We start from the raw sequence: 16,186 nt of genomic DNA on the forward strand, positions 1-16,186 counted from the left end.
TTCTGAGAAGCTGCTACATTACTGTCACTGGGGGTCTAATATGTGACAACACAATTGTGAGATTTCAGGAAGCACAAGAAGCTCATTCTGGTGCGTGCAGCTCTGATGGTAATCGACAGAGGAAGGAATTACAGAGTCACTCCCATTAATGACAGCCCTCATGCTGCAAAGTGACAAGTTTCCCAAAGTCCTCACATAAAGAGAAATGGTAACCGGTCTGGCAGCGTTGCCTCACACTCCTGTGACAATGGCACGTCTCATTTCCTAAGTGTCTGGCAGGACCAGACTCTGCAGATGCCACTACCTGACACAAAAACAAGTTGAGAACAGGCAAATCCCTTCGGTGACACAAGTCACCTCCACAGGGAAGCCTTTCTGCCCCTGCTTGTCCCAAGGGAACAACCTGTTCTCATGGAAGAAGGCAGTGGCAAACCCCTTGACAAGGTCAAAGCTATTTTAAAAACCAAACTACTGGTTAGATGTGTGCCCTAGAAAGCATCCCTTTAATTAGGCTTGGGGGGAATTTGTGGCTGCAAGGAAGCGCTCGCCACAGCCTGTTCCGCCCATGACAGCCTGAAGTGCTGTGCTCAGGGTGACGTGGCTGCCTGTCACCCCAGGCTGCACACCCAGGCTGGCTCAGATAAGCTGGGAGAGCATGGTTGTAAACAGGAGCACGCCTGCGTTCCTTCCACACCACAGGATGGTATTTATAGGGCTGAATGCAGGAAGCTTAGGAAGGGGTGAAGGGCTGCCATCTCCACCCGTGACCCAGCTCCAAGGGCAGCAGGGCAAGAGCCCAGCTCCACCCTCACTCATTGTACAACTCAGCCAGCAAGCTCAATAAAACATCTTTATTCTGTACATTTATATATAGATGCTTGGGAAACAGGGACAACCCCCAGCATTAGAAAAATTCAAGACAACAAAACAGCAATTATGAAGAGCATGGCACCAAGAACAGTCATGCCACAGATGGCAGGGATGAGGTGAGACCAGCCATTGGCTATTTCAGAGAAGGTCACAGCACCCCATGCCCGCTTTGGGGCAGAAAACACCAGGGCTGCTGCAAACAGCTGGAGCCCCCGCCACCCCCCAGGCAGCTTTCGTAGTGACCCACTAGCACCAAAGGGAAGAGCTTGCTGGGAGCTGGGGCCTGTCCTTCTTGCAGGCATAGGTGAAAGACCGTGTCACTGTAACACCCAGACCCATGCCAGGATGGGGAGAAAGAGGGATTCTGCTTGAGCAGCAACCCTGGGCCAGCAGCTCCTGTCTCACTGATGGGGAAGAAGCAGAGTTTTCACCCGGCTCAGTGCTCCCCTCAAGGGACAGGCCACTCCTGTCACTAATGAGCTGCCTCTGTATCCCTTCACATCTACCATCACTCCACTGGCTTCCTCACGCTGCAGCATGCTCTTTGCAGGGCGCAGCTGCCACCTCCCCACCTGCTAGAGCCCAGCCCAGTGGCGAGCGCCACTCTACGACGTCCACAGATCAGCCCCCGTGGGCACTGCCTGCGCCGGCAGCCCAGCAGCAGAACCTGCTCTCAGGATGGTGGAAGGGTTGTTTGGGTGTCCAAATGCTATCAGAGGCCCTCACCCTTCTCTTCAGTCAGGGCTGGCAGGCCACCGTGCCATGCGACAGGGCTGGCTGAAGGCCTGTTGCTCACAGCTGACACATTTGGTCTAACAGTCAACAATAAAACCAAAAGCCTATGTACAGCTGTACAGCCCCTGCTGCACCCTCCAGCCTACGAGTGGCCTGGAGTAACGGTCACACAGCTGTGGAAGCTGCACAACAGCGAGTGGGAGACAAACGTGCTCCACTCTGTGCACAGTCCTTGCTGGTAACACCAGCTTTCCTCTGACAACAAACCCCAGTGGCAAGGGACAGAAAAGAAGTCTTTCTCGAGGAGAAACAGAAATAAAATCATGCCACTGTCAAATCACATCCAAACAAAAGAAATCACCTGTTTCTGTGTTAGTAACATGGCCCGTCCTCCTCCCATGTTAAGGCAAGCATGTGAGGAGCAAGCTGGGCTGGACCCTGGAATAGCCACACCAGGGAGCCCACTGCAAACCACCGCTGCTGACATGCAGGTGACTCCTGCAGCCAAACATCCATGGGAACAACCTGCACACACCAGCACAGGCCCCGGCCCCGCTCTGCTCCACAGAATGGCCTCCTGCCTGGCTGCTGTGAGGAACAGATGCAAGTGCAAACTCTGCCTTCATGCCGTTACGTCGGGAGGCTGTGCCACTTGGAGCAGCCACAGCTTCCTAGGAGTCAGAAAGTGGGATGCTGAAGGAGTGTGTACGTGAGTGGGAAACAGGACACTTGTCCAACAGTAAGACACTCAAATTGGAGTAATGCAAAACCAACACACAAATGGACACACAGCAGATTAAAGCCAATCAAGATTAAAACAGTTAAAAAGTGTCCTGAATGCATTTTGAGAGGTTCAACCAAGTCCCTGCTGTGGGTAGCGGGGCCTCTTCCATCCCCTGCCCAGGGGGATGTGCTGCAGGATGACTCAAGAGAGGATTGTTATCAATCCGGTGCTCAGAGAGCAGAAATAGGACCAGATCTTGTGTCAGAGATGGAAAAACATCCCTTCACCGCTAGTCAAGGGTTCTGCTCCTCCCAAACAGTAATTTTCAAACACTAGACAAAGCCAGAACTTGCCTGCCCAGGTCTGCAGGTGTCTCTCATCTATTCTGAAGGAGGGCAGAGTAACAAAAGCTGCAGGCGACATGGAGAACGTACTTAACTTGCCCCCTGTACGGCACTGAATGCGAGAAACTCTCCCAGGCTCCATCTCACAGTGCGGAGGAGGGACGCCCATGCCAGAACGGGACAGCAGCAGCTCCAAGCATCACTCAGAGAGCCATGAGAGCTTCCATCCTTCTCCCCAGTTGCTGGTGAGTGGAGATCTCTCTGACCTCGTGGTAGTCAGAAGCTCAGCTGTCCAGGCCCCAGGGACTCCTCCAGGCCGTTTTCTTTGGTGGTGATGGCTTGGAGGTCAGTGACATGCCCAATGCCTTTGGTGACTCCTTCACGGAAAAGCAGCTTAGCTCCGATCTTCAAGTATTCAGGATGCTTGATGAACCTGAAACGGACAACTGCCTTCTCTCCTGTCCGCAGCTTGTCCTGAACAGAAAGAGGGGAGAGCTTAGAGACATCTACCATACCGATGCATGCAAGACAGATGCATGTGGATGCTAAGAAGATGAGGCAAATGAGCAGGATGCCTCCCTCCAACTGTACAGCTCGAGCCCTCCCCATTATTGTATGCATTAGGGGAGTCAGGAAGACACAAGCTCTGGAGAATGGAGAGTTCACCTCCCTTGGCAGTCTTGCTGTAGTCCGTTGTGCGGCTTGTTTTGTGAGGAGGGAAGTGTTTTAACATGTTGGGAAGAAAATCAACCAAATGGGCAGGATAAAGGGATGGAGTGTGCTCCTAGAAAGGGACAGAGCTACTCAAGATACCAGCAGCCCCTAGCTTTACTAGAAGGCATGGGGTGGAATCCCAGCATGCCCCACAGGGAGGTCTGTCTTTCTCCCCTTCCCTCACAGGCCTACCTTTCCGTGGATCTTCTCTACAATAGCAGTCTGTCGCACATTCCCCACGTGCACCGTCACCTGAAACCCCTTCCGGAAAGTTGTGGCATGGAACAACAGCACGATCTCGGCTTCAAACACTGAGCAGATGGTGGGGTTCATTTCTGGGCTCACCATGACCATGCCCTGCAAAACAATACAAATCTCAGACTAGTTAAGGCTAGTACCTCCCCTTCCAGCAAGTTTCCTGCAAACATCTCTACTTCATTCCCACCCTACCAATGGGGGATCTTCAGGGAAGCATCCAGTCCTGCTCACTGGACCAGTGAGGAACCTGGCAAAAGCAGGACTCACCTTACGCAGCAGGGAGCGGTCGAAGGGTCCAAGGGCCAGTGTGGCTGCCTGCCCAGCCCGCAGCACACGGCAGGCTGAGCGGTTGCGCTGGATACTGCACACTTTCAGCCGGAGGAACTTCCCATCATCAGTGGGACCAACCACCAGGTTCTCCCCTTCTCGGCAGATCCCACTGCCCAGGGCAGAAGAGCGGGACAGAGTTCATCAGGAGACAAGGAAGAAATTTCACACTCCAAGATCAACCTGCACAAACTCCCCAGGGCCAAGGAGGTGAGTGTCCTTCGACTCTTACCTGGGATCAACTAACAGGGATTTCCTACAGTAAGAGCGAAAGCCACACTATCAATCCTAAGAACACCAGGCATCCCTCAGAGAGGGGCCATTCTGTCCTGAGTGCCCTGCCACACCGCACTGTTTCTGCTGGAGAGACCGCAGCTGACGCCTATTCTGTGTGGATGTGCTGGTAGCCAAACTGCTCTGATCACTCCCGAACACTGAGGGACAGCTGCCTTCTCATGGGGTAGCATGCAGTTAACCTCTGCTGGGACTGGAGGACATGCCCTCTATGTTTCCTCCCCCTGCTTGAGGAAGGAGGAAAGCAACGCCTTGGCATCATAGCTAACCTCTACCAAGAGGGTCCCAGCATGCCTGCCTTCAGCATGCTACAGGTCACATTCCTAACCCAGCAACTTTAGAGCAGACTCTCTGCTTGCTACCACATGACCAACGGTCTTCTCATGGCACCTCCCAACACCCTGTAGGGCGTTACACCCACTTGGCTCAGTCACCTGGCAGCAGTCAGGCCTGAGCCTCACACTGCTTTCACATCTGCAGTGGGTGACTAACCTTGCGGGGACTCCAGCAACCATTCACACCCACTCTTGTCTGCCTGGCCTCACTTACCTCGACAGAGTTCCTCCCACAACAGTCCCCACCTCTGGCACAGTATAAATTTCATCGACCTGCAGCAAGGCAACAAGAATAAGCTGCTCAGACAGCTGTGAAATAGCACTCCAGAATGAGAACAAGGTGCCCACCCCTTGTGTGGAGCAAGGTGAGCTCTCTGCTGGTCATCAGACACCATCTCGGAGCTTTCACCAGCTCCCACTACCTTCCCATTAGAGGAACCTCTGCTTTTAAGTGGCAACCAGAGAAACAAACTTATTCCTGAGGTGGGCATCCCTTGATTAGGACAGAACTCAGCCTAACACGCTTTTTTCGAGGCCCAAGTCCTTTCTTAACTTTAATGTCTCCTGATAGTCCAGGAGTGGACCATGTCCCTCCTCACAGTGTCCAGAGCTGCCAGATGTTTGTCACATGTGACAGCAATGAGTGCAGTACCAGAACTGGAAACAAACTACCTGTTGTCCTGGTTTAACCAGGATAGGGTTAAGTTTCCCCAGCAGTGGGGGGGGAGCTCTAGCCGGGTTATTCAGATACCATTCGGACCTCACATCCTGGCAGATCACATTTTTCCTGGCGCGGGAGCGCGGTGCACTCGTGGTTTTGTACATCGTGCTTCTCACTGCTGTATTTGGTAGCTATTTTGCTCTGTTAATTGCTATCACTATTACTGTTATTGTTATTGTTGTTGTTGGTTGTGTTGCTATTGCATTGTTGTATTAAACCTTTCCTTATTTCAGTCTTGGGGCTTTGTATTTCACTCCCTTTGTGGGGGAGGGGCAGCGGCCGCGTGGTCTCAGACCCCGGCAGGGGCTAAACCACCACACCTGTACACACCTGAAACTCTGTGAGTTGTTGCATTAGTTCTTCCTGCTCTTTACTGTTGGTCAGCGGAGGGAGGATATTGAGGAAGACTTTTAAGAGATCCAGGTTCTCCCCAGAAACGCTGGACAGTGTGAAGATTGGGGTGATGCTGTCAGACACAAAGAGACAGGAATAAGCAGAAGGCCAGAGTGCAGCTGCAGGAGGTGGCTGAAATTCTGAATCTACTGAGTCCTGCAAGAGGACAGAGACTACAGTGATACATGGCCAGTGCAGGAGAGCACATGGGCTAGGTACAACTCTGCAGCAACCTCCGTCTCAGTAGCTGGTCAAGGCATCAAACCCCTGCCAACCCACACTTCTGGCATGGAGAAGTAACTCCAGTGCAGCCTCAGGCACCTTCTGCTCCCAGAACCCAGAAAAAGGCCTGGGAGAAAACTTGATAAGGAGCCAAGATGTTAAAGATGCGGTCACCTCCCCTGTGGTTGCCCTTCCCCAGCTCTGCACAGCAGCCCAGTCCGAACTGCCTGCTCCCCACGGAAGAAAGAAATTGTGCCTTACTTGGGAGACTGTGCAAACTGCTGTGCGGCTGTAACAGCATCGTCATCAGAATTCACAAGCAGGGGGAGTTTGTTGCAGCCTGGCTGCTTCAGGATTCGCTCCAGCTGCTTCACTGTCCGTTCCACGGTGGCTTTTGAACACAAGTCAACTTTGCTGATGACAATGAAGAAGGGGACCTTGAGGGCCATGGCCAAGCCCAAGTGCTCTCGCGTTGTGCCTGCTGCAGGAGACAAGGGAGTGGAGGTGCAGTAGCAGTCACCGCTGTTGCTTGTTTATGGGACAGCTATGTCTCCTGGCTCTCCCACAGGCCCATGCTAGAGATTTCACCCTAACTGCTTAGTTCATCAGGCAATGAAAAAGCAAAATTATTCTTTTAAACAAAACAAAACATCAGTCCAGAAAACATAAAAGCCACCAAGAATTTTTGTGACTGATCTGTTTGCTTCAGAAAGATGCAGTAGTTTTCATTCTTTGGCCAGAGTTTGCCAGAAAACAGCCACAAAAATGTCAAGGAAAGATGTGGGAGAACTCTAGCTGCCTTTTTACAAGGCTTCAGGATTCAGCACCCCTAAGAATATGTCAAAGTTGTTTGTTTTCTTTTCTGATAAACACAGCCTCAAATTCCAAACAAAGCCTCTCTGTCCAGGCTACAGTTTAATGTGGTCTACAGCTGGTAAGAGGATCCCAGCTCTGCTCCCCTCTCAGGTATTGGCTGACAAGAAATCAGGAGAGGCTTCCAGACTAGTATTTTTTTCTGACAGCCGTTCCCAGCTAACAAGGACCCACTCCCCCCCTTCTCCATTTCTCTTCACACATTGCTGTCAACCCATGCAGGCAGCACAACACTCACCAATGCCGGTGTTGGCACTAACAACCAGCATAGCAAAGTCTGGGCAGTAGCTGGTGAGGCCAAAGATGGTTGTTTTCAGATACTTGTGGTGGCCAGCCAGGTCAATGAATGTGATCATTTTGGAAGAACTCTCACAGATCTCTTCTGCTGTTCGGGAATCACTGTAATTTACCACCTGAAGGAACATAAGGACTCAGTGAGAGAAGGAGCCCCAGCAGGCAAGTGAGGAAAACCCAGCTCTTATCTATTCACTTTGACCTCAGAATCAGTGAGGAGAGATCATTCACCATGGGTACAAGAAACGATGCCTGTTGCAAATGGACAAGTAGCACTCAAGTTCAGCTAAAGAACACAGAGCTGTGCCACCTCTCTTCCCTCATGTCCCACTCACAGCTGTAACAGAAGAGTAGTCCTATTCTCCTCCAGCTTTCCGAGTTCAGCAGCCTACTCTCTCACCTCTCCTTTGCTGTTGAAGCCGAGGATCTCAAAGCTGATGCTCGACGTTCTTCCTGACTGGATTTCATGGAGATGCCGAAAGAGGTTGAGGCGTGCTCTGCCCCGCCCGTTGTCCAGCTCTCCTTGTGTTAGGACACCCAACAAAGTTGACTTCCCTGAGTCCACATTCCCCAGCACAGCTACTCGAAGGTCTAAGAACTACAGAAAGAAGAACAGAGAAATCATGAAACTTAACTGCTGCTGTGCTGGGTGTGCATGATCACTACATGGCAGTGGAGATGTGCCTCAGAGAGCTTCCCTCCACAATGGACACTGCAGTGTAATCTTGCTCATTCTGCTCTTGCTTCCGGCAAAGCACTGCCAGGAATTGTGATGTGACACATCAGGCTTTGATATCACAAAAAAGGTAATTTGCTGCAGCAGGAACTCTAAATCCTTCCATGTTTGCACACTGGCCTGCATCAGAACTGTTGCTGTAGAAGTGAAATAATTTCTCACCTCTGATGCAGACAATCTTCCCTACTGGTATCTGCCTCAACCACAATCTTGGAGATGAAAAGCGTTATCATCAAGTCTCCCTCTGGCAGCTCTTTAAAGCATCTGCTATGGGCCAATCTATGACAAAGTGCCTCTAGGGTTTGGGCTCCCATCCCAAAAGGGAGCTGCTGGTATGAAGCCTCTAAGTCTCCAGTAGGAGAGGACAGCCAAGTCGCAGGTTCCTACCTGCTGGTTGTCAGGCACCTTTCGGACAAGCACCTCCGTTATCTTCCTTGGAACGTCGCTGTCGTAATCGACCTCCCTCTCCCGCAGCACCGTGATGTCAGCCCCAACCCTGCCACAGACACGAAAGAAAGGAGTAAGACACACTTGTACTCAGCAGCTCTTGCACCTCTAGAATCACAGCTAGCCCTATAACTGCCTTCATATTTCCAGAGCCTCATGATGAGGGAATTTCAGTCATACAGGGGCTTTGCAGAATGGAGCCACTGGCTCCTCAGGGGACTCCTGGGGCCAAGCCTCTACTGGAGGCTGTTTGTGCAGATGAAAGGGAACACGTACTTCTCTGCCATACGGCGCAGTGTCTTGAGTGAGGCACGCATCTCCTCCTCTGAGAGGCCCACCAGCAGCCCGTTGTCCTCCACGCCAATCTGATAGACGGCCTCACCTCGGCCTTCCTGCAGTCGCCACTTCATCTGTGTCACCAGGTGCTCAAAGCGATATTGTGAGGGATTCACCAGCTTTAGCTGTTTAACAGAGGGGGTAGTTATAGTCACAGCCTGGATGTAGAGGGAATCCCACTGCCCAAGCCAGCACTCGCTAACCCAACACCATGAAGCAATGGCCTCAACTCTGACCCACCTCTAGAAAACCCAGCCCATGTTAGTGTCTGCACAGAAGCCATAGGACAGGTGAGACACGGTTTCACAAAGGTGCATACATATGGTAGAACAACTTTCCTGCATCCTGCCAAAGGGATCTGTACTCTGCCTGCTGTGGGGGTAAAGACAGCACTGTGGGACCTATCTGTGACACAGGAGCCAAGTAAGTGTAAATGGCAGAGCAACCACAAGGAAGTGACAAATGATTATCAGGGACACCTGCAGAGCCTCTCAAAAGGAAGAAGGTTTCAAGAAAAACACAGTGCATCTCATCTCCTAAAACAGATTCCTAAAAATGAGTAATGAGATCAAAATCTTCCAGCTCAGCATACTGGGTGTTGCTAGGCACAGAGACACAAAAGATGTCTGATAGTTCCTTAGTACAGTGTCCACTTCTCTGTCCCTTTCTTGGACACGTTGCCCATACACTGTCTTTGGTGAAGTTACTGCAAAATAACCCTCTGGGAGGAAGACCTCCTTCTGCAACCTCAAAAGGCTCACCTTGTACTCGATGTTCCCGTCTTCTGCCTGGTCAGAGAATGAAACAAGACAGAAAGATTAGATGCTGTGCCAGCAGGGACTTCTGTAAGCATCAGCTGCCCAGATACTCTGCAGCTCGTGCTGACAGTTTCAGAGACAGGGAAAGTGGCAGAAATATACTGTGTTAGGTCACACCCTCTTCTGCCATTCATTCCTACACTCAGCTGGAACTTACTCCAGGTTTATTTCTGCTGTTTGCATCCCACATCATGAAAACCAGAGGACAAAACTAGAGAGGGACACAGAGAGTAATACTGTTCTGGGGGGATTTTTTTCCTACCAGTAAAGAATAGGGCCGGTCTAACAGTCACAGAGAGAGAGTTCCAGTTTCAAAAAGGCACAGGCCAGCAGATGATTAGAAGTTTACCCCCTCACCCATCCATGACCCACAACGCTACCCACAGCAGCCCATTCCCACCCTATCCAGCAGCTTCCATCCACTCAATGTGCACAGGAACAGGGGACTGGGAACAAAAGTTGCTGCCTCCTCTCCTGCATCTCCGGATACCCTCCCTCATTCCACTAGTTTTTCATTGACTCCTTTCCATATCCTTGCATCTTCTCTCTGCAGGAGAGGACTACAGACATAAGGAAGCATGCAACTGACTTCTTTGCAGTACAGCAAGCTGGGCTCTGACCTGGCAGTTCTGGAGAACCAGACCTGATCAGGACTGTCTGTATACAACATGCTCAGAAGAACTCTCCCAGGAAGGGCTGAAGCCAGACTCTGGCTTGTCACAGAAAGGCCTGGGTACTCATCAAGCTCACTGCAACCACAACAGGCTCCAGCTTTGCAAAGAGATCGTATAGCCAATACTGAAGTAATTTTCCCACTGATTTGGTCTAAGGACCACTGAGGAAGGGCTGGAACCTGCAGGAAGCCAAGCACTCTGGCAGACTAAATGGGGCTGCCAACACTAAGCACTTCCTTTTCCTCTGGACACCGATTTGCACATCAGGAGAGGCAATAGCCCTGTCCTTGCCTTCTAGCTCAGCTCCTAACCACAGCGGTGCTTACGGTGGCAAAAGGCCAACAGAAGGAAGTTCTGAATTGTCAGCTCAGCTCCCGGGCAGCTGAGCTATGCAGTGAGAAAAGGGTACTTGCAGAAAGTTTTCCCCTGTTAACCACCTACCAGCTTTCCAGCTGTAAGAAAAACACATTCATACACTGTGCTGTCGTCTAAATAAGGGGGTGGGTCTCCTTCAAGGCAGCTGAGACTAGAAGAGCAACAAGCCTAGACTTGCTGGGCCACATACTGCACAGAGTAACCAGGGACAGGAAGCCGTGCTGAAACCACAGGGGGCTGTCCAGCCTCCAGCCGAAAGGAACAAAAACTAAACTGCGGCTGCAGGGGACAATCCTGCCCGTGGAGAAGATCTAACAGTAGCAAAGCGCTGTTTTCCCTTCTTGCCAAGAGTTACAGCCCTGCCTTGTGGAGGAACTGCTCCCTCCCAGCGCAGGCTTTTATATATTTCACAAAAAGCTCGCTGAGTGGGGCCAAGCAATCGACTCTGGGGCAATGTAATGCTCCCCACAGTGGCAGTCCTATTAGTGCGGTACCAGCTGCCTGAACTAACCAACACACCCACTTACTACCAATGCCATTTCTTCCTGCTGCAGGAGGCAAGTGCCTCACACTGTCAGTACCGTCTGCATCTCTATGTAAGAAAACAGTTGCCAAATTAGCTGGGAAGGGAGTCACTAGAACCTGCTGAGCAATGTCTATGAGTTTGGCAGCTGGAAAGGGACTTACACCCACCAGATTGGCTCTCAGGGAGAGATGCGAACAGGATGCTCGGGACTAGGAGTTGAGCAAAGCTTTATTTCCGAAGCTATTTAGTTCCCAGACGGCAAAGCACGCACAGACAGAAGCCAGGCAGTGAGTTACTACTAACGGACACGGCTTGGTGGACCACGCAGGGAGCTCGCTGGCACAGGGGGCACAAGCACTGTGCGCTGCCACGTCAAACCCCGGAGGAGAGACCGGGGCAGGGGGGCAGCAGGGAACACCGCTCCCGGGGCCGGGGCTGCAGGACCGCCCGCAAGGCTGCTAGTCCGATACCGGCACGACTCCGCACCAAAGCCGCCGGGACCCTCGGCCGAGCCTCTCCAGAAACTGCCTCCAGCCTGACCCGCGACCAAACCTGTCAAGGGCCGGGGCTGCCGAGGGGCGGCAAGCCCGCGTCGCACCGAGGCGCTCGCAGGGGGGCCCGTCCCTCCGCCGCCTCCAGCCCCGCCGTGGCGGCGCCCCCCGCCACCGGGCCCTGCCCGGCCCTGACAGGAGCGGCGCGAGCCCCCGCGGCGCCAGGCCCCGGGACGGGGGGCGCCCCCTCCGCGGCTGACGGGGCGCGCTGGCCCGGCCGGGGGAAGCTCACCTCAGGCGGCAGGTACGGCGGGTTGTTGGCCTTCCCCCCCCGGCTCCGCCCGTTCTTCTTCTTCGCCTTCGAGCCGCCGCCGGGCGCGGCCCCCCCGCGCCCGCGCAGCGCCCCGCCCGCCCCGCCGCCCGCCGGCCGGCAGCAGCCCCCGAAGAGCTCCGACACCCGTGAATCCATGGCTGCCGGCGCGGCCCCGCCGCCCCGGTGCAGCGCCCGCTCCCCGCCCGGGCTCCCCGCCCCGGCCCCCACCGCCCCGGCCCCGGCGTCAGCAACCGCCGCGCGGCGCCACGGGAAACTGAGTCCCGCCCGCCGGTCGCCTACAACTCCCAGCAGCCCCCGTGCCCCGCCCGCTCAGAACTACTGCTCCCGGCGTGCCCCGCGGCACGCGCGCCCGCTCCCCTATGGGCGCCCTCCGCGGGGGCAGATGGGAGTTGGAGTCCGAGGCAGGGGAGCGCCGCCTGGCGGCCGTGGCGGACAACGCTCAGGGTGTGCCGCCGCTCCCCCGGCCCTGCCCGCCGGGACCCGCGGGTTTCCCCTTTGGCGGGTCACAGGCTTCGCGGAGGGGCAGAGCCCCGGGTGCCGCGTTCAGCGGCAGCGAGCTATCAGCACCCGTTCTGACAGGCGTCGGGGAGCTGGGACCTTTTTGAAGGCGTTTGGCACTGAAGGTACCTCATAACCACCCAACGGCGGCAGCCCTGCACAGAGCTACCCCAAAGGACGCCTGAAGCTCCTGCCCGGGGTGGGGGGAACAGCAAAACACCCTCCTGCCGTGCGCCGCATCTCCTCACCGAGTGTTTTGCCAGTCTCCAATACCACCGGCACCAAGCCTCATCCTTCGCCGCCGCATCCCCTGGGGAGGGCTCGGTTAGTGTCTGTGAAACTTTCACGGTCTTTGACGCTTTTAACCGGCAGCCGAAGCTGCTGTAAAGAAACCTCGCTCGCCGTCACCGCCAGGGAGCGGCTCCTCCCGCCCCTCGCCGTGCTTTTGGAGGCTGCACCCAATGGGGCTGCGGCCACGTTGTTTCCAAACACTGCCGCTCCTACTCCCTGCACGCTCCTCACCTCCCTGCCCGCCGCGGGAGGAGGAGGGCCCGCCGCTGGGCGAAGGGAGGGCCTCTGCAAGGGACTGGAGCCAACAGGGCTGCCAGCCGAGGGCGGGGGAAGTTCAGCGGCCCGGGGAAGGCCGGCGGGGCTTTGCCCCCTCACTGCCACGCACCTTGCAGATGTGCTCTGGGCGGGCCCCAGCACGGGGCGGGGGAAAAGGCAGTTGACCTGTTCTCCGGAGCCCCCTGGGCAGCCCTGCAAGGAGGCAGCCGCAGCTCACGGCGCCCGTGCCCGGGCTGGAGCAGCCGAGGCTGCCGCGGTGCCTCCTCAGCGCGGCGGTCCTTAGCCCCACCGAGCACCCCGGCAGCGGCCCCTGCGCTTGCTCCCCACGCGGCTGCCAAGCCCAGGGCAGGAGAAGCGGAGGGCCCGCCGAAGCAGCCCGCCCCGCTCCCCGGGGCTGGGCTGGGCTGGGCCGGGCCGGGCCGGGCCGCCCACAGACCCTCCTCCTGCCGGGCCGGGCCTGGCCTCCGGGCAGAAGCCCCGCCCCTCCCCACCAAGCAGGGCGCCTGCGCCACCGGAAGTCGCGCGAGACGAGCGTTAGCCACTCCCATGATGCCCTCCGGCGGCGGCCATTCAAATCCCCGCCGGCCGCCCTCCGCTGATCAGAAAATGGCGGCTCCTAGGATTGCGGTAGCTCTTGCTCCTACTCGAGCGATCGCTCCCCCTTCCCCGTTCCTTATAGCTGAGGCGCCATCAGCCCTGGACCGTGGTGGCGGGATGAGGCCCCAGCGGAGTGGGCTGGCGGCGGCCTGCCCCTCGGTGTCCGTGGTGTTTCCGGGCCCTGTGAGCCGGGAGAGCTGCTGCCGCTTCGCCTGCGAGCTCCTCAAGCACGTCCTACACCAGCGGCACCAGCTCCCACTGCCCTACGAGCAGCTCGCCTACTTCTGCCGGCGGGCGATGCAGGTAAGGGGGGCTGCGAGGGGGCGGCCGGGAGGTACCCCAGGAGCGGCCATGCTGCAGAGGCTGCAGCATTTGAGTTTTGCCTGTCAGCTAACTGTTCTAGCTCAGTAAGTCGCATTTTAGTATGTCAACTGCTTCTAAAGTAACGTGTTTTTTGTAGTTGTAGCTTTAAATGTTGCTACAACTTCATTTAAAGAAAATGCTTTAAGTGTTTAAAGGTCTCATCAAGTTACTGTTTTTCTTTCATTGTCCTAGTTTCTGCCCAAAGCATGTTATTGTTTTGTTTGTTGCTTAAACAACTGTAAGAAAAAGTTTTTTTAATCCTAAGTGGCTTTGAAGTGATATCTGATCTTTAAAAATTGGGGTTTCTAATTCTTGTGGGAATTCATCAGTAGTGTAATTCAGATTCAACCAAGCAACTACAGAGCAGCCTTTTGTGTTCCTCTTGGATCTCCTGATTTTGTATGTGAGTACTTATATCTTTCAAAAGGAGCATAAAACCCTCTGAACCTTCCTTGACTTTCAGGGATGGGATAGGCCATGCTTTCTGAAGAATGTACTAGGACTAATATGTCCTAATAATGAAATGTGCTAATCTTTTTTGTCTGTTTGTTTTTGAGGATGGAGACCTGATTAAGAAGCCACCCTCTGTGGACCCAGCAAGCAAGAAGTGCCAGCAGGTGCTGATGGAGCTAGAGGGAGTGCTCCAGCACTTGGAAGTAATGTTTAGTTTGACACTGGTTCCTCGGGTTCTCATTCTACTTGGAGGCAATGTCATGAGCCCCAAGGAGCTCTATGAGCTCAACTTAGAGGGTATCTACGAGGGCTGTGCTGAGGAGAGCCTGAAAACTGCATCCTGTGTTCGCAAGCTCTTTCACGCACTCTTCGTTGCGGATGTCTTCAGTGAACTTAAGGCTCTCCCTGTCGTGGGCACTGTTGTTATGCTCCAAGGACACCGCGATTGTGGTGTTGATTGGTTCCGGCCCAAGCTCAACTATAAAGTGCCGACCCGAGGAAGGAAACTAACTGTTAACTTGTCCTGCGATGGAGTCATCAATGTAAGCTCCTCGCCTCCTCAGCATGTGACTTCTACTTGGGAGGACTATGTATGGTTTCAAGCACCCGTGACGCTCAAAGGCTTTCGTGAATGATCTGCGCTCTGTGGAACTTTTAATGGAATATTGAATAACTTTTGGTGCTGCTTTAAGCAATAATAACTTTATCAAATGTAACCATGTATTCTTCTCTGTCTGGATCTTTTCTCCAGGGCATCTACTGCCTTCCTGTAGTTTGACTGAGTTCATCTGTCTTCATCTCCTGAATTGTTGAAAGCAAATACCCTTTAAGGCACAGTTGCACACAGATACAGTGATTCTTTAAGGAGCTGAGTTGTGGCACAGGAGGTGATTCAGTGTGGTGGGAGTAAAGCTTTCCTGCCATATACTTGCTGAACTGGCAAATACTGGATACAGTCTTCTCTCTCCTGACTTTTAATGTAGCCATTTATCTGGTAATAATTAGCTGATTGTTTGGGACTCTAGGTAATGTATGTGATTACTAATACACTCGGCCTTCACTATAAAGGCCATAACCATTCTTACCTACCCTATTCCTGTAAAAGGAGACCTTTACCTGCAGTCTGATCAGGCTTGAGTACTCAAGTGTTTGCCCATCTGTTTGATTAAAATTAGACTTCCCCATAACTCAGTTTCAGTTACTTAATAATCCAAAGAGTGGGACTTCTCAGCAATTGGGAGGTCTTATATCTGTATGGTCCTGTAGGGTGATGAAAAGAGGTTGAGGAGTCCTGTGGAGGCAGGGAAACACATCTTCCTATTTTTTTTTTTACTAACCTTTAGTCCAACAGCCCTGACAATCAGTTAGATGTACAGTTAAAAGTAAGGAGTTTCTGCTCTAACCCTCATCAGAGGAAGTTACGACTCCTGCCCCAATATGCTAGTTTATTCTCACTTAAAACAACAACAGAAAAATTATGTTTTTGCTTTTACATCTTAGAAGTCTTAGACTCTAAATGTTTCTGAAATGTGAAGAAGGGGTGAGAGGAGTGTGATCAAGTTCAGCACTATCTTTACCTGTCAAATTCCTGATCTAAGTCGGAATGTATTACTTGGAAGCAGAACTTGAGCCCTTTCTTCTGGCCTGGTGTCTAGTGCAAAATGGGACAGAGAGGGAGAGAAACCCTTAGAGCATAGTGTGTCAGAACTAGATACCTGCTGGAGTTATCTTCAGTTGGCTGGGTATGTATCTGTAATGTAATGAGCTTAATAGCTCCAAACAGGTCTATCCCATTTGAAGAGAAACATGAGCCTACTGGTAGCGAGGTTGCTTGCAGTTTCTTGCTAGCATAAATTGCACAATGGGG

General features: G+C 53.4%; 2 protein-coding genes across 4 annotated transcripts; one reads left to right on the top strand and one right to left on the bottom strand.

Annotated features, from left to right (window-relative positions):
• Window positions 1-836: 836 nt before the first annotated feature.
• GTPBP2 (GTP binding protein 2) lies at window positions 837-13,373 on the bottom strand. Of its 3 annotated transcripts, none has more exons than XM_074863413.1 (12): window positions 13,016-13,373; window positions 9,385-9,411; window positions 8,564-8,748; window positions 8,228-8,336; window positions 7,505-7,702; window positions 7,049-7,223; window positions 6,199-6,418; window positions 5,653-5,788; window positions 4,816-4,874; window positions 3,913-4,084; window positions 3,580-3,744; window positions 837-3,147 (listed from the first exon to the last, which is right to left on the bottom strand). In XM_074863413.1, exons 3-12 carry the CDS (start codon window positions 8,695-8,697, stop codon window positions 2,950-2,952), a joined length of 1,566 nt encoding a protein of 521 aa, XP_074719514.1. In that variant the 5' UTR covers window positions 8,698-8,748; window positions 9,385-9,411; window positions 13,016-13,373; the 3' UTR covers window positions 837-2,949. The 3 variants fall into 3 exon arrangements, with proteins under 3 accessions (XP_074719514.1, XP_074719513.1, XP_074719512.1); XM_074863412.1 differs by lacking the exon at window positions 13,016-13,373 and adding an exon at window positions 12,588-12,970; XM_074863411.1 differs by lacking the exon at window positions 13,016-13,373 and adding an exon at window positions 11,800-11,976.
• Window positions 13,373-15,506, top strand: MAD2L1BP (MAD2L1 binding protein). Its single transcript, XM_074863417.1, has 2 exons — window positions 13,373-13,806; window positions 14,424-15,506. Exons 1-2 carry the CDS (start codon window positions 13,453-13,455, stop codon window positions 14,952-14,954), a joined length of 885 nt encoding a protein of 294 aa, XP_074719518.1. The 5' UTR covers window positions 13,373-13,452; the 3' UTR covers window positions 14,955-15,506.
• Window positions 15,507-16,186: the final 680 nt, after the last annotated feature.

Source organism: Strix uralensis, chromosome 3, assembly GCF_047716275.1.
Source record: "Strix uralensis isolate ZFMK-TIS-50842 chromosome 3, bStrUra1, whole genome shotgun sequence".
NCBI lineage: Eukaryota > Metazoa > Chordata > Aves > Strigiformes > Strigidae > Strix > Strix uralensis.